The sequence below is a fragment of the Clinocottus analis genome, unplaced genomic scaffold, assembly GCF_023055335.1.
Source record: "Clinocottus analis isolate CAN_PGR_092001 unplaced genomic scaffold, fCliAna1.0.p SCAF_19, whole genome shotgun sequence".
Lineage (NCBI taxonomy): Eukaryota > Metazoa > Chordata > Actinopteri > Perciformes > Cottidae > Clinocottus > Clinocottus analis.
Window position 1 is genome coordinate 16,436,422 of NW_027175920.1, and position 19,578 is coordinate 16,455,999.

Below are 19,578 nucleotides of genomic sequence, written 5' to 3' on the forward strand. Positions count from 1 at the left end.
AACAGGCTTTTCTCTTCTGTCCAGAAGTTATTGCAGTTGTAAATCTTCATGCTGCTAATAAAACAATCTATTTAAACATAAGTTTAAGAGTTGTTCAGGTGAGCAACAGGGATGAGCATCATCTGCAGCTCCTCCCAGCTGGCATTGGGTTCACCTGTCGCCTCTCCATCACAGGGGTTAACAGGTCTTGATTAAATACTTGACTTAAAAAACTATAATATTTTGCATTTGAGGTTCAAGCAAAATCCCTAAATCTGGGTGAAGATTTCCGCTGAAGGTTTTCCTCACTGACATGTCTTCTTGCGCTCCAGTGCATAGACCAGACCCTCCCCGCCGAGTCGCCCTACCTGTACGGCCTCCATCCCAACGCTGAGATCGGCTTCCTCACGCAGACCTCGGAGAAGCTCTTCCGCACCGTGCTGGAGATGCAGCCCCGGGACGGAGGAGTCGGCGAGGGAGCCGGCACCACCCGAGAGGAGAAGGTCAGTGCCTCAGCTGCTCTACCAGCCCGACAGCACGAGGACAGACACACGGTTCGCCTCCCAGTGTTGCCAACACCTCGGCCTCCTCTCCCAGTCAGGGCTCCGGCTCATCCCGGAGCGGCTGGATGGGCTGAGCCCTGCTGCTCTCACACCGGGTCAGGGGTCATGTCCTGACCCGGCTGACCCGGTGACTCTACCACCGGCCTGGTCCTGGTCTCTGGTCCTGCGCCATGTTACGGGCCTCACACGTTGAAAAAGGACCAGTAATAACTCTGGAGACGTTGGTCTGTTTCCATAGTTTCTGGTCCAGCTCTGACCTGAAGCTTGTTTCAGGGTAAAAGCTGAAGCAAATGTTCTATCAGAGAGAGCCGCCTCGCACACTCCCTCAATGGAGTCAGTGTCTTTTATAACCTCACAAATAAAGGTTGTGGTGGTCTGCGTTCGCTTTGTTAAAAAGGGATGTATGTTTCCTTTAAACAAGCAGCACCATGTGACTCATGTTACAGGCTTTTTAAACTTTGACCACCATCAGCTGGATCGCTGCTCTGCAGGATCACGGCGGCTGTAGTGAAGATGAGGCCAATGGTGAAGATGAGGCCAATGAAACCCACTGAGCACCAGCTGAGGACACTTTGACCTGGTGCCGTTCAGTCTGAGCTCGGCACCAGCGCGACGCTCCACTGCACACTGACCCCTGCTCTGATGTTCACATGAAGGCTGATGTTTTATGAAATAAATACTCAGTGACCAACGTTAGCCGTTAGCCGCTGATATACAACGAGAGAAACTGTCTCTGACAGGAACCACCAGAGGCTGTCGTGTCACATACACAAAGTACCACTAGTTTAGAGAAAATGATACTGCTTATTGTGTACTGTGTATCACTTCCTTCAGACTGTGATGGAACGATTACAACCTGAGCTGACAGACTTATGCTCCATACTATATGTTTCATATTAGCTGCTCTGAGGCTGTGAATGCTGTTTTAAAGTCATGAGTCAGTTCTGAAACTAGACTTGATCTCATTAGCAGGTTAAGATTAATACTGCTCGTTAGTTAGGATTACTCAAGACAGGCTTTTCACAATAAGTTTCCATGGTAGGTTAGGTGTGTGTGTGTGTGTGTGTGTGTGTGTGTGTGTGTGTGTGTGTGTGTGTGTGTGTGTGTGTGTGTGTGTATTGATGTGTCGTGATGTGTGACCTTTCTGGATTCTCTTGTCTTAACAGATGACAGCCGTGAGCAGTTTACCAGCGCGGCTCACTTAGTATTCACCGAGCTCAGTAGCTGCCAAAGCCAGAGCAGATATTTGAACAGAAGAATCCATAGATATGATGACCTCATATCCTTTGTTCGGCACCTAATCCGTTGATTGATCGCTAATGCTGGTTGCCTTGGGAAAGTCTTGACACGGGCATTAGCTTTCATCACTTACCCTCCAAAATATGATGTGAGCATTGATTTTCTGGAGGGATTAGACTGTTATTGAAAACAAAGAGCTGCCTTGCAAAATATATCTTCATGAATATTTATGGAACTGTCTATTTCAAACTGTAACACACTCTGAGGCTGTCATCAATGCACCACTGAGTTTATCTGACACAGATAACTCTGATCTCTTTTACTTCTGCTCCTCAGTGTCTTGAACTGTAAATGTGAGATGGACCAAACTACATGTTGTATTGATAATTCACTCACTGACTCAATGACTCACTGACTCATTTACTTACAGACTCATCGACTGACTCACTGACCCAGTAATTCACTGACTCACTGACTCCCTCACTCCCTCCCTCACCCTCTCACTGGCTCTGACATTATCAGGTGCGTGCCGTGCTGGAGGAGATCCTGGAGAAGCTCCCGGAGGGGTTCAACATGGCCGAGCTGCTGGGCAAGGCGGAGGAGAGGACTCCCTACCAGGTGGTGGCGCTGCAAGAGTGTGAGCGCATGAACCTCCTCACACAGGAGATCAGACGCTCGCTCTGCGAGCTCAGCCTGGGACTCAAGGTGAGGAGACGGCCCACCAGAGAAGAGTCTCAAGAAGAATTCAAATGGATGCAGCGTATGTGTGTTGTTTCTGTGTTCCTTCCTCTGAGAGCCACCGCTGGATACACCAACTGTCATCAAGTAGTTCAAGCTCGCTCCACTTCCAGCAGCTTCAACTGTTCAGCTGATAGTACGTCTGCGCCTGGACGGGCTGGACCTTTACTTGTGATGGAGTATTTTTACATTCTCCTGGAGTAGTACTTCTTCCACCGCTTGCATACAGCTGAGTATATCAAAGTGTACATGAGCTAATATCAGATCACTGTACGCCAAAAGCAGCAGACACAGGAACAGCTTCTTCCCACTGTCAGTCTGATGAACAATTGAACAATTAATCAGACACCTGCATCTGCACTGTTCACTGTTTTTTTCAGTTTTCTTAATGTCTTTGCTTTTGTCTTTTTTATACTTATTGTATATAAGTACGAAAAGCAAAGTGACACTAGCGTCAAATTCTGTGTATGTGCAACTTTACATGGCCATTAAAGCTGATCCTGGTCAGTTGTGACAGCTAACAATTTACCCAAGGTTATCATTTGTGGAATAGTAAACTATAAACACTCATAATCGTTCTAATCATAGCAAAGTTTACTTCAAAATGTTTCATCCTCACCGCGATCTCAGAAACTCTCATTCATTATTGAATTTAAAACAATGCACAGTTGTTTGATCATTTCATTCACAGCCATTTGGTGGCAGAGGAACAGCTGCTGCCATGTTGCCGCTGGACGTCCAATAGTCACTCTCGTTGCTCTGTTCAAGCATGACGTTCCCTCACGACGGGTTCACGCCTCCTGATATGTCAGATCTAAATGTGTACCCTTCCCATATGTGGTCATGTCGTCCACCAGAGGCTGACAGGCGGCTGTTGGTTCCCCTCAATAAAACGTGTTGAGCAGACTCAAAGGTGACTGTTCTGTAGCCAGCCACACAGAGCTCTGACGCTCACGCTCTTCACTGCACATTGCATATGCACGCATGAATGTGTGCGTCACGGGACCGTCACATTTATATACTAATAGTCCAAAGAGAGGTACTAGTACCACTACCACTGGCAGTACTACCATTACCACTACCACCGCTACCACTACCACTACCACCATTAACACCACTACTACCATTACTACCACCGCTACCACTACCACCACTACTACCACTACCACCACTACAACTACCACTACTACCACTACCACCACTACAACTACCACCACTACCACTACTACCACTACTACTACCACCACTACAACTACCACCACTACCACTACCACCACTACTACCACTACCACCACTACAACTACCACCACTACTACCACCACTACAACTACCACCACTACTACCACCGCTACCACTACCACCACCATTACCACTACTACCATTACCACCACCACTACCACTACCACCATTAACACCACTACTACCATTACTACCACCGCTACCACTACCACCACTACTACTACCACCACTACAACTACCACTACTACCACTACCACCACTACAACTACCACCACTACCACTACTACTACCACCACTACAACTACCACTACTACCACTACCACCACTACAACTACCACCACTGCCACTACCACCACTACTACCATTACTACCACTACTACCACTACCACCACTACTACCACCATTACCACTACTACCATTAGCACCACTACTACCACTACTACTACCATTACCACTACCACTACTACCATTACCACCACTACTACCACTACCACCATTACCACTACTACCATTACCACCACTACTACCATTTCCACTACTACCACTACTACCACCACTACTACCACTACCATTACCACTACTACCACCACTACCACTACTACTACTACCACCACCACCACTACTACCATTACTACCACCACTACCACTACTACTACTACCACCACTGCCACTACCACTACTATTACCACTACCACCATTACCACTACTACCATTACCACTACTACCACCACTACCACCACCACTGCCACTACTACTACCACCATTACCACTACTACCAATACCACCACTACTACCACCACTGCCACTACCACTACTATTACCACTACTACCAATACCACTACCACCACTACAACTACCACCACTACCACTGCCACTACTACCACTACTACCACCACTGCCACTACCACTACTATTACCACTACCACCACTACCACTACTACCATTACCACTACTACTACCACCATTACCACTACTACCAATACCACTACCACCACTACTACCACCACTGCCACTACCACTACTATTACTACTACCACCACTACCACTACTACCATTACCACTACCACTACTACCACTACCACCACTACTACTTTTATTTTGAACTAATCAGCTGTGGAGGCCTGAGGGAAGCGTTGCTGCAGGCGTCTACATTCCAGCCAGAAGGCTCCTCCTCGCGTTGGAGGAGCATCAGGATCAGGTGTGGGAGGAGACTCACCTGATCCTGATCACTCATCAGCGAGGTTTACAAAAGTAGGGGAAGGGAGCAGAGGAGGGATGCGACGAGAGAAGAGAGGCGTCGCTGCTCCCTGACGGAGGTGAAGCCGGGTCGCGGCCCGGTTGTGCTAGTTCTAGACGGAGCTACTTTTTGAGTTATTTTTTGTTTCATTAAAACCATTTAAAACCTGCAGAAGAGACGCTGCGCTAACATCTGGGTGCTTCCTCCCATCCTGTTTCAAGAGGTCATGACATGCTGAAGAGGTAGAAGTCCCTCTGATGACCTTCACATGTGTAACTGTGTGAGGAGGAGGTGTTGTCTTCCTCGTGCAGACGGCTCCTGGCTTCCTCGTGTTGTCTTGTGTCTTCTATTGAAGACCATATGCTGTAATTACTCCATGGTTAAAAGTCCACCTGTACATTGATTTATTAAATAACAGATGAGCACAGTTAATATTTGATTCTGTTTGTCAGTCTGTCGTCACGACTCAGACTCGCTGTCCAGAGGAACGAGGCCGACTGAGTCATGTGGTACAACAGTCATGTTGACCAGTGTACCTGCAAATATAATCATAGTTGGTCTTTGTAGGGGATTATGTAAGCGCTATCAGATGTTAGCCTTGGTGATGCATGTACCGACCTTATCGGCATCATAACAAATTATTATGAAATTATAATATACATATAAAATATGAGTATCTACACATCAGCAATACATCAGCTCCAGTATCAGTGGATGAAGGACTGTGTGTGTGTGTGTGTGTGTGTGTGTGTGTGTGTGTGTGCAATGCTTATAAATGTTTGAAGTTTGGTTATTGCTCAGCATCCCTAAAATAAATCCATGAAGATCATTTCACTTTGTCGACCCTTTGACGCAACGAATTGCTGGAATGCATGTGCTACCATTAGCTTAGCTTCGGGCTACCATTAGCTTAGCTTTGTGCTCATCAATCTGCCCTGCATGGGTCGTGGTGATTGGCTAAGCTTTAACACAAAGACACATGGGTGTAACTCTCGGTATCACGTCCTGGTGTGACCCGGGCCTGGAGGAGCATCACTGATGGATCTGGTTGTTCTTCCTTTCGCAATAACAAATATTAACAAGAGACTGTTGGATTGCTTGGATAGGGATGTTTGACTGCAGGATGGATGGTTTCAGTTGTAAAGTGAAAGTGCCCCTTTCCTTCAGGGGGAGTTGACCATGACCACTGAGATGGAGAGCCTCCAGAACGCCATCTTCCTGGACACGGTGCCGGACAGTTGGACCAAACGTGCGTACCCCTCCATGTCCGGCCTGACCCTGTGGTTCACCGACCTGCTGGCCCGGATCAAGGAGCTGGAGGCCTGGTCGGCGGACTTCGTGTTACCCTCTGTGGTGTGGCTCGCTGGCTTCTTCAACCCACAGTCCTTCCTCACAGCCATCATGCAGGCCACGGCGAGGAGGTGGGCTGGTTCCACGTGAGCACATCGACAGTGTGGGCGTGACGGGAGCCACTTGGTGTGACACATCCTGTGTTTGATTGACAGGAACGAGTGGCCTCTGGACCGGATGTGTCTGCAGTGTGACGTCACCAAGAAGAGCCGTGAGGACATCTCTCTAGCGCCCCGTGAAGGGGCCTACGTACACGGGCTGTACATGGAGGGCGCCCGCTGGGACACACAGGTACACCAGTCACTACTGATGCTTTGAGTAGCTGACTGCCGGACGAGCTGAGCCTCGTCTCTGCGGAAGATGAACTAAATACAAAGCAGCACACTTGACTTACACAGAAATGTACTTGTTTTGATGGACGACAGACTAACTCCTGAACACAGGGCGAGCTAAAAGCTGCTAAAAGCTAAATGCTTCTTTCACCTGAGTAAAGTAACTAGTGTTTGACCCCTGAGGGCCTCCACGCCCCCTGTGCTTCATGATCTGCTCTGCGTCGCTCAGCACAGATCTTCCAGGGCTCCATCTCTCCTGTACATGCAGCAGCTCTATCTCTCTGCTCTACATTCAGCAGCTCTATATATCTCTGCTCTACATGCAGCAGCTCTATCTCTCTGCTCTACATGCAGCAGCTCTATCTCTCTGCTCTACGTGCAGCAGCTTTATCTCTCTGCTCTACGTGCAGCAGCTCTCTCTGCTCTACGTGCAGCAGCTCTATCTTGCTCTACATGCAGCAGCTCTATCTTGCTCTACATGCAGCAGCTCTATCTTGCTCTACATGCAGCAGCTCTATCTTGCTCTACATGCAGCAGCTCTATCTTGCTCTACATGCAGCAGCTCTCTGTGGTCTTCTTCATTACAGAATGTGCAGAGTGTGCACTTGAACACTTTAGAGGAGCAGCTCTTCTTCATTGAAGTTAGAGACGTAGAAAGACGTCTTCCAACAACTCCTCCTCCTCTCTTCACCTTCTCCTCTCTCCTCCACCTCCCTCCTCCTCCTCTCTACACTTCTTCTCTCTCTACCTCGCTTCACCTCCTCCTTCACCTCCTCCTCTCTTCACCTCGCTTCACCTCCTCCTCCTCTCTCCTCTCTTCACCTTCTCCTCCTCTCTCCTCTCTTCACCACCTCCCTCCTCCTATCTTCTCCACCTCTCTTCACCTCGCTTCACCTCCTCCTTTCTCCTTCTCCTCCTCATTTGTGAGCATGAGTACAGGCCAGGGCATGGTGGAGCATTGTGTATTATGATGGAGCAGGATGGAGCATGGTGTATTATGATGGAGCATGGTGGAGCAGGATGGAGCATGGTGTATTATGGTGGAGCAGGATGGAGCATGGTGTATTATGATGGAGCAGGATGGAGCATGGTGTATTATGATGGAGCAGGATGGAGCATGGTGTATTATGATGGAGCATGGTGGAGCAGGATGGAGCAGGATGGAGCATGGTGTATTATGATGGAGCAGGATGGAGCATGGTGTATTATGGTGGAGCAGGATGGAGCATGGTGTATTATGGTGGAGCAGGATGGAGCATGGTGTATTATGATGGAGCATGGTGTATTATGGTGGAGCAGGATGGAGCATGGTGGAGCAGGATGGAGCATGCTGTATGACTGAAGCTTCTCTCAGACATCTGGAGACTGTGATGAACACACAGTGTGTTGGTGAAACATGAGACACGACACACTTGTGTGTTCATGAAGCGACACCAATAACGCTGAGGCATACTCCATCTTTGTAATAAAAGTTTATTTTCTCAGTATGTTGTCATATAATAATAATAATAATAATAGATGGTGTTAATCTGGTGTATATGAAGCTCAGTGTGCTTTAAGATACCATCATTTATATTTACCCCAACGGACATAAAGTTATTGCTGTTTAAGAGCTCTTTAAAGTTTTATAGTGAGCGTAGAGGCAATTAGGGCTTTGTCCTTGGTGCTTTCCAAAGTCATCAGGATTTACATTCATTCCTGAGAGTCTGTGCATGCATGGTGAAACCTGTGTTTGTCAGCCACTAAGTGTAGAGGATTAATTAATGAGACAGAGTGTGTAGAGAGTGTGTTCTTAGGCAGGGCAGCTTGACTTCCACTCAAACTCTGCTGACTTTCAGCACTTTTCAAGGGGAACACAGTATTGTGTTATGTTTGTGTCAGACATCGACTTCTTTTTAACCAAAGAACATTCTTTAATACTGCCTCAGAGGCAAGTACAGTCGGGACGACCACACACACACACACACACACACACACACACACACACACTCTCACACTCTCCCTCCTCCCCCTCCTGCCTTCTCCAAACGTGTTTCTCTTCCAGACCGGCATGATGGTGGAGGCCCGCCTGAAGGAGCTGACCCCGGCCGTGCCGGTGCTCTTCATCAGGGCCATTCCTGTGGACAAACAGGACAGCAGGCATGTGTACCAGTGTCCGGTCTATAAGACCCGCCAGAGGGGACCCACCTACGTCTGGACCTTCAACCTGAAGACCAAAGAACATCCCTCCAAGTGGACTCTAGCTGGAGTGGCTCTGCTCCTGCAGGTGTAGCAGGAGGTGATGGTGAGGGTCACGGTGCCAACAGGGTCACGGGTTCTGTTCCCCTGGACTCAATGCTTAAAAGTGAGACAATGCCACTTTTGAAAGAAGAAATAATGCAGCAGTCCTTTGCAAATGAAAATGTGAGTTTATAAGAAATAAAAATGCATTCTTAATTCAATCCAGTTAACTATTTTCTTTACTAACCAATAGCATGTCTTTGTGCTAATGCTACGCTAAGAAGAAATAACCACTGCAACTTCATATATCAAAGAGAGTTTGAAGGCACCACAAGACGCTAGAAGATGCTAGAAGATGCTAGAAGACGCTAGAATGGCTTCTGTGGTGCAGGTGTGTAGGGGTATGTGGGGGGTGGGATGAAAGGGGGCGGAGTGTGGAATGAAGGGGGCGGGGTGTGGATAAAAGGGGTGGGGTGTGGAATGAAGGGGGCGGGGTGTGGATAAAAGGGGTGGGGTGTGGAATGAAGGGGCGGGGTGTGGAATGAAGGGGCGGGGTGTGGAATGAAGGGGGCAGGGTGTGGAACGAAGGGGGCGGGGTGTGGAATGAAGGGGGCGGGGTGTGGAACGAAGGGGTGGGGTGTGGAACGAAGGGGGCGGGGTGTGGACAAAAGGGGTGGGGTGTGGAACGAAGGGGGCGGGGTGTGGATAAAAGGGGTGGGGTGTGGAATGAAGGGGGCGGGGTGTGGAATGAAGGGGGCGGGGTGTGGAACGAAGGGGGCGGGGTGTGGATAAAAGGGGTGGGGTGTGGAACGAAGGGGGTGGGGTGTGGAATGAAGGGGCGGGGTGTGGAATGAAGGGGGCGGGGTGTGGAATGAAGGGGGGCGGGGTGTGGAATGAAGGGGGCGGGGTGTGGAACGAAGGGGGCGGGGTGTGGAATGAAGGGGGGCGGGGTGTGGAATGAAGGGGGCGGGGTGTGGAATGAAGGGGGCGGGGTGTGGAATGAAGGGGACGGGGTGTGGAATGAAGGGGGCGGGGTGTGGAATGAAGGGGGCGGGGTGTGGAATGAAGGGGGCGGGGTGTGGAATGAAGGGGGCGGGGTGTGGGGGTTGGACGCCATTTTTGTCTCACAACCACCACTGTGATATTTGATGGAATGAATACAAACCACAATGGACGTGCCGAGGCCTGCACATCTGGATGGGAGAACTTCTCACCCTGATGGAACTCATTTATGACGATGACGTGGAGGTAAGTAGCGCCCTCCTTTTCCATAAGAAGATGGAATACAACTCGTGGCATTAAAATATTTCTCAAGACGATAACATGAGTGAGACTAGAGACTAGTTAGAGCTTTGTATTCGACAGCTTGCCCAAATGGATCCAATGCTGTACTCTTAGCACCTGGACTCATCATTTGTAAGCATGTAGAGATCCTTTCATGGACAGGTTGTAGCCTTAGACTGCACCTCGTGCAGAAGAAGGAGAATCACCACAACCAGAAGAGCTCTGCACATTGTTGGCAATGAGCAACACACTGCATGCAACATTAACAACCACACATCCATGTTTTTAATGATAATCATCCGGGTTTAAGGACACATTGTTAGAACAATGTCCCTCCATCGTGTGCTGAAATCATTCATCAGCACAACTATTTGTTGCACTGCTGTGTGACCGAGCAGAGAGACGTCCTTAAATACTTGAACTGTCAACATGTCATGACGTCTCTCGGTGGGCATGGTCATGTGGTAACACTGTGAGACATAGAGATCCCTCTCATGACTGTCAGGACACATGTGTGTGTCAGTTCAAACAAAGGAGAGTTCAATCAGACGTCACATGTCTTACAATAGTACATATGATTAATAAACATAATATATGATTCTGAATATCACAGTTAACAGTAACTGATTAAGAATAAATACGTTTTTCTTTCAATGCTAATGATTTATCAATTGATCAAATGCAGTATTTTTTAAAACAACGTATTTAACATTCATTATGCAACATTATTAAACATTATTAATTTGTGAGTTTGGATGTACTTTCATATACTCTGTGATATATCCCATGTTATAATATTCCAACCTGCAGTCGGTCCCGCCTCATCTCTATGTCTTTGGACCATCTCTCTCCTCCTTTCCTCTTCCCTCCTTTCCTCTCTCCTCCTTTCCTCTCTCCTCCTTTCCTCTTCCCTCCTTTCCTCTCTCCTCCTTTCCTCTTCCCTCCTTTCCTCTCTCCTCCTTTCCTCTTCCCTCCTTTCCTCTTCCCTCCTTTCCTCTTCTATCCTTTCCTCTTCCCTCCTTTCCTCTTCCCTCCTTTCCTCTTTTCCTTTTCCCTCCTTTCCTCTTCCCTCCTTTCCTCTCTCCTCCTTTCCTCTCTCCTCCTTTCCTTTTCCCTCCTTTCCTCTCTCCTCCTCAGACTCGGCGAGCTCTTTCTTTCTCTCGCGCCTCCTTTATCTGGTTATTGGAGCTGCACAGAGGTGTGAGGAGGATGAGGAGGAGGAGGAGGAGGAGGATGTGATGATGCAGGGAGAGGCATTCATGTAGAAGTAGATGCTGCTTGTGTACACATGCACTTTAATGCAGCTGTGGTGTGGCTTTGCACAGGCTAAGTATTAGCTGTTTGTTCTTCTGCAGCAACTGTTTGTATTGTTTCCAGTTAAAGGAGCTAAAGGAGAAGCCAGTAAAAAGCACATAAAGCGACAAAGGAGGCGACAAAGGAGGCGACGAAGGAGGCGACGCAGGAGGCGACATTAGACCTCAAAAAGCGTTTCCCAGTAGACTCGGCGACATCGGGAGAGAGACGTTCGTCTCCCAGCGTTTAGTTCAGGTCAATCAGCTTCTCGGTGACGATGCTGGATAGACATCATTTGCACTGCAGGAGTCTGGTGTGCAGGATGCGGCCCACGGACGCAGGAGGCCCCAGAAGATGTTCATGTCATCGTTCACAACCACAGACTGTCTGTGGTCAGAGCTCAGAGTTCATGGCAGCTGGTTGAAGCGTCGACCTGACCGTCAGCTAGAAGAACAGATGCAGGTGCAGGCACGTAAACCAGATTCATAACTCATATTTGCAGTAACACGTGTTCTTGGTAACAAGTGAGCAGAGCACGCTGCAGTCGACGGGGTGCGGGTCTATCACTGGGTTCATGCTCGGCATGGAAAGGAAGGTAGCTTTAATCATCTGCTTGGGTGAGACGTCAGCGGTTGCTAGGTTACAGGTCAGCGCACGCTGTACAGACGCCTGTGTGTGTGTTAATGTAAGCATGCAGAGATCTCATTTCAGAGAGATGATGTGACGCAGAGCTCAACAATAACTAATCACCATGGAGATAATGCCTTCAAACTCCACCTCAGTTTCCTGAATGCTCCATCCGGCTCGTGGGCCTCCACACGGTGCTCATCACAGAGACCTCACAGAGACCTCACAGAGACCTCACAGAGACCTCACTGAGACCTCACAGAGACCTCACTGAGACCTCACAGAGACCTCACAGAGACCTCACAGAGACCTCACAGAGACCTCACTGAGACCTCACTGAGACCTCACTGAGACCTCACAGAGACCTCACTGAGACCTCACAGAGACCTCACAGAGACTGAGACCTCACAGAGACCTCACTGAGACCTCACTGAGACCTCACAGAGACCTCACAGAGACCTCACAGAGACCTCACAGAGACCTCACTGAGACCTCACAGAGACCTCACAGAGACCTCACTGAGACCTCACTGAGACCTCACAGAGACCTCACTGAGACCTCACAGAGACCTCACAGAGACCTCACAGAGACCTCACAGAGACTGAGACCTCACTGAGACCTCACAGAGACTGAGACCTCACTGAGACCTCACTGAGACCTCACTGAGACCTCACTGAGACCTCACTGAGACCTCACAGAGACCTCACAGAGACCTCACAGAGACCTCACTGAGACCTCACTGAGACCTCACTGAGACCTCACAGAGACCTCACAGAGACCTCACAGAGACCTCACAGAGACCTCACAGAGACCTCACTGAGACCTCACTGAGACCTCACTGAGACCTCACAGAGACCTCACAGAGACCTCACAGAGACCTCACTGAGACCTCACAGAGACCTCACAGAGACCTCACAGAGACCTCACTGAGACCTCACAGAGACCTCACTGAGACCTCACAGAGACCTCACAGAGACCTCACAGAGACCTCACAGAGACCTCACAGAGACCTCACAGAGACCTCACAGAGACCTCACTGGACGGACGCTTCTGGGCTGTTTGGCTCTCCACTTCCTGGAGATCACTTGTCAGCCAAACACTCTGTCCTCCCAGCCTCACAACATTCACATTACACTCTGAGCGCTGAGAAATGTGACGAGCAACAGTGCTGCCGAGACACAGCCGTCAATTTCACAACAGGCGTGAAACGCTGATATGTCTCATCCTGGAACTCTGTCCAACACGTCCACCGCTGTGAGGACAGGGTCAGCGCATCAGACCAGGACAGAGCGGCATCAGACCAGCACAGAGCGGCTCTGGCCCGGGACAGAGCGGCTCTCGTCCAGGACAGAGCGGCTCTGGTCCAGGACAGAGCGGCATCAGTAACGAACAGAGCGGCTCTGGCCCGGGACAGAGCGGCTCTGGTCCGGGACAGAGCGGCTCTGGTCCGGGACAGAGCGGCTCTGGTCCGGGACAGAGCGGCTCTGGCCCGGGACAGAGCGGCTCTGGCCCGGGACAGAGCGGCTCTGGCCCTGGACAGAGCGGCTCTGTCTGGTCCGGGACAGAGCGGCTGCTCTGCAGAGCCACTGGGAGGCGGCTCCATGGCTGCAGACTGGGCTAATTAGCTTTGACAGAGCTGACGAGCTGCTAATTAAATGTGTATCTGAATCTGGCATCTGTGGTAAAACAAATGCCTGTTAGGGCCGCCAGCCGGTGGATTATCAGCAGTAAGTGGGGCCGGGTCCTGCATGCAGCGAGATAAGCGGGTCGGAGAGAGGACAGCTGTCACAGGACGCGTCCCAGCAGCAGCACCTACTGTGTGGCTGGCAGGAGCTCAGTGTGACTCATAATGCCGTGATTATCTCCATCCACACTCAGGCTGCAGCAACACACTGACTCCTTTTGTGACTTATCATTATGGTTCATCGCTTTCAACTTTCAGCCAGTCAAGATGGTCACTTTGGGAAGTTAAAAGACAATAATTACCAAATCTATTTAGATTTTACATGTGTTTAAAGAATCAGTACAAGGTCATGAGATACATTAGTTACATCAACATATGTATGTATGTATGTATGTATGTATGTATGTATGTATGTATGTATGTATGTATGTATGTATGTATGTATGTATGTATGTATGTTGATGTAACTAATGTATGTGAATAGATATTTATGGCTAAAGATGTTTAGCAGACGTTGTCTTTTCATTGTTGGTCCACTGGGAGGAGACCAGGTGTATTGGTGCAGCTCGTGTGGTAGACTTCATGTTTTATCCAGAGAAGTCTGTGGCTGGTTGTGTTGTTATCACACCTTCTCCTCCATCCATGGCAGGAGGCAACCGGAGGGGAACACATCTGCTTCTTGTCCTGATGCAAGAGTCTCTTATCAGATGAACAGGACAGCATGTTGTGACCTCTTCTCTTTGCCTGAAGGTAGCTGTCGTTTTGTTAGAGCGTGACTAGTTAAATGTCCGCTGCTTGTACAGCGTTCTGTTGGTCAGAACACAGGGCAGCAGCAGCTCTAAATATAGAAATAGATTGGTGATTAAACATACAGCAGTCAGGTACGTTCCTCTAATGTGGCTGCTGACTTCAGGCCAGTGTCTGAAACAGCTCGCGCCATTTGAAAGCCATAAAGTTCTTGTTTCACCTTCATCCACGGAGTGCAGACATTATGTTAAACAACATCCTTTAAGGACCTGAACAAAGTATAATATGTCTTCAGGGAGCACAGTTTGTGGCGATGGAAGCTCAGAGAGCTTGACGGAGAAGCAGCTTAGCGAAGGTTCCAGTGAGCCTCCTGAGCTGTTGCATTACATTATTACGTTATTACATTACATGTCATTTAGCTGGCGCTTTTATCCAAAGAGACGTACAATAGGTGCATTCAACCGTGAGTACGAACTCAGAAGAACAAGAAACAAGAGAGAACAGTTTCTTGAATGAAGTCAAAGTACGAGGTGCGGTCAGTAAGAGCCTTCAGTTGTCACTGATGAGCTGTCAGTGCTTCCAGCTATTGCAGCAAAGACCCCACCGGCCATCACATTCATCTCAGCACGCTTTGAGAGATGCTGTTAGACATTTACAAATCCGATCACACACACACACACACACACACACACACACACACACACACACACACACACACACACACACACACACACACACACACACACACACACACACACACACATTTGCAAATACTTTTGATACAATTATGCCCCGTAGGAAATAGAGTTTTAACCAAAGCAGAGCAGCGTTGATGACATTCAAGCTGCGATGCTTCTTTGTTAATCCAAACCAGCTCCTCGTCAGCCGCTGCCTCCCTCCCTGAGCATCCAGGGTGGAAGTGTCTTTCTGTCCTTGTGACAGCGCCGTCTGGGCCGCTGCAGCACGGGACAAATGGGAAACTAAAGCTGGTGCAAATTCAATGTTCAAGCAACAAAACCAGCTGTCTGGCCCCGGATCACGTTCGCTTTAAAAGTGGACGAGATGGGTAATGAAATGCATTGTTGAATAAATGTGTGCCATATAAGATGAAGAAAAGTTTGAAAGCTGCAGATGATTTTCTGGAGAGCCGTTCTCGTGGGCTTTGGGGCTGCAGCGCTCACCGTGCCGCTCATGCTTCAGCTGCTCTCCATCTATAGATTCTGTTTGATTGCAGACTCATATTTTCATTTAAATGCTGATGGGCTTGAGGATCAGTGTAAATTGGAAACCCAAACATATTCTGCTTTTTTCTTGTCTGTTTGTGGAGGAGTGTGATTGCAGGCGTCATTGTTTGCTGTGAGAATTGTCGTTCGCACTCTTGGATTTCCATGAATTTAAAGAAGGTCTGAAATTGCCCTGACCAGCATTAAAGTCAAACGTATTCATTCAGATGTCAAATTGAAGTAGTGCCCTGGCCAACGCTGGTACATATCATGATGAAACGTTTGTTTAAAACGCTGCCACTGGCTGTGACATCCTGTCAGATAAGATGGAGAATCTCCAGTTCTGTCAAATCAAAACTTTGCCGTCGGCGTGCTGGTGATGTAATTAAATAAACGTGTTTCTGAGGCGGCGCTGTTCTCCAGCAGCGGTCCACACCTCGTGTGCACAAAGTAAGACTGTCGGCTCGCTGCGGCGACAAAGAACGTCGGACCGTTTTCAGCTGCCTTCAAAGTATCAACAGGAAGTCACAGAAAAAAACAACTTCCTGTTAGTTCCACTTTTCAGTCCACTTGTAGTTTACAGTCTGATTATAAATATATATTCATGTAGAAATGTGTGTATCTGCATCCTTTGTTGTTTTGTCTGCCTGTGAAATACATTACTACTGGTTTAGATGTGTGTTGTATGAATACAATTTTGTATTATTAGTTACAAACAATGTGTTTAGATTAAACCTGAGACGAACAGTCAACAATCCAGCGTTAAGTATTACAACTACACATAAAATAAGGAGTTTCTACAACTCGTGGTGTTTGCTGTCAGATCTAAGAGCCAATCAGCTCTCTGATGTGGGACAGCAGGCGTTTCCCATCATGCACTGGGCCACGCAGGCGGTGGAGAGCTGCTGCAGCGCCTGCATCAGAAATCAACGGCCGCCTTCCTCTGGTGAGAAAACTGATCAAATCTAACCAGCATGCATTGCACCCCGATCGCCAGCGATCGCTTCTGCGCAGAACTGGCTCATCTCCAACGAACCTGTTATGTTCACGGACCGGCCTTCACCGTCTGGTACATATGACGAAATAAATTGATATGAACGGCATGAAAACAAATATACTGTACATACATAAATACAGCTCCACATTATGTTGAATTATCGCCACACACTACGCAGCGCAGGCGTCAAGAACCACCTGGAGCAGTTAACCGTGATGTCTTTGAAATGCAGCTTCCTTCTTCTTCTCCTTCTTCTCCTTCTTCTTCTTCTCCTTCTTCTCCTTCTCCTTCTCCTTCTTCTTCTTCTTCTCCTTCTTCTTCTTCTTCTTCTTCTTCTTCTCCTTCTTCTCCTTCTCCTTCTCCTTCTTCTTCTTCTTCTTCTTCTCCTTCTTCTCCTTCTCCTTCTCCTTCTTCTTCTTCTTCTCCTTCTTCTTCTTCTTCTTCTTCTTCTTCTTCTAGGGTAACGTATCACGTGACCGAGACGAGCGACTGGTGTGTCAAGAGGCTCACGTCATACAGACGGATGTATCTGGTCATTTTTCAAAATAAAACTTTTAGAATCAATGTAATTTTTTTCCCTTCTTTCTGTGCAGCTCTGTACGAAAGGACCCACAGACCGGTTATAGATTTTCTATATTACCCCACTAGGTACAAAAAAGACTTCCACACTTGTTAACTGGAGGTTATGAACTATCTTTGTAACGATCCTCAGTAAAAAAAATATATTCGTCAAACTGCTTAAAGGTGCAAGATTGGGCGCAATTTGATTGGCTCTTAACATGTCGACAGCAAGCCAGTGGCTCCTCGCTAACAGTGCTAACAGAACGCAGTGCAATCTCGCTAAGTGCTGACAGAGCGAACCGGGTTCACCTGAGGGGTCGGCACTGTCGCCTCATGAGAGCAGAGCAGCAGCTGGCAGCTAACTTCATTTCTATGGAAAGCAAAACCCAGAAGACAAACCTGCAACTTCCAAATGATAAACCCAGAAAGATCATTTTTAACAAGTTATTGTACTCTGCCTCAAACAGCTTAGCAACAAATGACCTGAAGACAGTGTGAGTGTGGATGGCAATGCCCTGGCCAACGCACCACAGGAAGCAAGCTGTGCGTTACCTTAGATCAGGATATGTCCTTTAACTCCAACATGAAACTGACTACGAGAACTGCCTTCTGTCACTTACGAAGCAATGCACAAATCAAGCCCAATTACGAAGAAACTAACTAATGAAGAACTAAGAAAAGAGCTCACATTAGCTCTGTATTAGCTGCTCTGCACTGGATTTTAAATCATTTCAAACATTTCAAATCCTCTTTCCCACCTTCAAAGCCTTAATGATGCACCATCATATATTAAGGAGCTCATAGTACCATATTACCTCTCTAGAGACATCATAGTACCATATTACCTCTCTAGAGAGATCATAGTACCATGTTACCCCACTAGAGAGATCATAGTACCATATTACCTCTCTAGAGAGATCATAGTACCATGTTACCCCACTAGAGAGATCATAGTGCCATATTACCCCACTAGAGACATTATAGTACCATATTACCTCTCTAGAGAGATCATAGTACCATGTTACCCCACTAGAGAGATCATAGTGCCATATTACCCCACTAGAGAGATCATAGTACCATGTTACCCCTCTAGAGACATTATAGTACCATGTTACCCCTCTAGAGACGTTATAGTACCATATTACCTCTCTAGAGAGATCATAGTACCATATTACCCCACTAGAGAGATCATAGTACCATATTACCCCACTAGAGAGATCATAGTACCATATTACCCCACTAGAGAGATCATAGTACCATATTACCCCACTAGAGAGATCATAGTGCCATATTACCCCACTAGAGAGATCATAGTACCATATTACCCCACTAGAGAGATCATAGTACCATATTACCCCACTAGAGAGATCATAGTACCATATTACCCCACTAGAGAGATCATAGTACCATATTACCCCACTAGAGAGATCATAGTGCCATATTACCCCACTAGAGAGATCATAGTACCATGTTACCCCTCTAGAGACGTTATAGTACCATATTACCTCTCTAGAGACATTATAGTACCATGTTACCCCACTAGAGAGATCATAGTACCATGTTACCTCTCTAGAGAGATCATAGTACCATATTACCCCACTAGAGAGATCATAGTACCATATTACCTCTCTAGAGACATTATAGTACCATATTACCCCACTAGAGAGATTATAGTACCATATTACCCCACTAGAGAGATCATAGTACCATGTTACCCCACTAGAGAGATCATAGTACCATATTACCCCACTAGAGAGATCATAGTACCATATTACCCCACTAGAGAGATTATAGTACCATGTTACCCCACTAGAGAGATCATAGTACCTTTAATCTATTAAAGGTATTAAAATAATTCTATTAATTAAAACAGCAGGTATGGAGGAGTCTCAGAAAGTTGGACCATTGTGTTCCCGTGTTGTTGGGGCGATGGGGCCAGAACATTTTGCTTCCTCCAAAGTGGGGCTTGACCGAAAACGTTTGTGAAGCACTACTCTAAAGGTTTTTCTTGCTGCTGTTGCTGCGTGCGTGTTCATGCGGCCGTCAGAGCGTGCTAAGCCTTCTCTGCTGGCCGAGACGGAATCACAAAGTGGTCGCTGTTTGTAAAGTGTAGAGTGAGATGTGGTTGTGTTCCTGTCAGTGTTTTCATATCTGCAGTGTATTTAATCATAAACAGCCACAGCGCTGTGTTGCTGCTGGCCCCGCCTCCCCGTGAATAATGTGAAGCGCCCTGAGATAACTTCTGTTGTGATCTGGCACTTGATA

At 47.7% G+C, this 19,578-nt stretch overlaps 2 protein-coding genes across 9 annotated transcripts in view; one reads left to right on the plus strand and one right to left on the minus strand.

The window, feature by feature from the left end:
- Window positions 1–9,079, plus strand: part of dnah9 (dynein, axonemal, heavy chain 9) — a 114,986-nt gene extending 105,907 nt beyond the window's left edge. For all 8 annotated transcript variants that reach the window (XM_068583601.1, XM_068583603.1, XM_068583602.1 and 5 more), the window contains 5 exons: window positions 312–482; window positions 2,304–2,486; window positions 6,163–6,416; window positions 6,501–6,636; window positions 8,722–9,079. In XM_068583601.1, coding sequence (XP_068439702.1) covers window positions 312–482; window positions 2,304–2,486; window positions 6,163–6,416; window positions 6,501–6,636; window positions 8,722–8,949 — 972 coding nt within the window. In that variant the 3' untranslated portion in view covers window positions 8,950–9,079. The remainder of the gene's footprint in view (window positions 1–311; window positions 483–2,303; window positions 2,487–6,162; window positions 6,417–6,500; window positions 6,637–8,721) is intronic.
- A 176-nt stretch (window positions 9,080–9,255) lies between these two features.
- LOC137789748 (uncharacterized) lies at window positions 9,256–10,014 on the minus strand. Its single transcript, XM_068583515.1, has one exon. The coding sequence runs from the start codon at window positions 10,012–10,014 to the stop codon at window positions 9,256–9,258; it is 759 nt and encodes a 252-aa protein (XP_068439616.1).
- Between the last annotated feature and the right edge of the window lie 9,564 nt (window positions 10,015–19,578).

Coding starts and splice junctions, on each gene's coding strand:
- LOC137789748 (XM_068583515.1), bottom strand. CDS start 10,014: ATGGCGTCCAACCCCCACACCCCGCCCCCTTCATTCCACACCCCGCCC.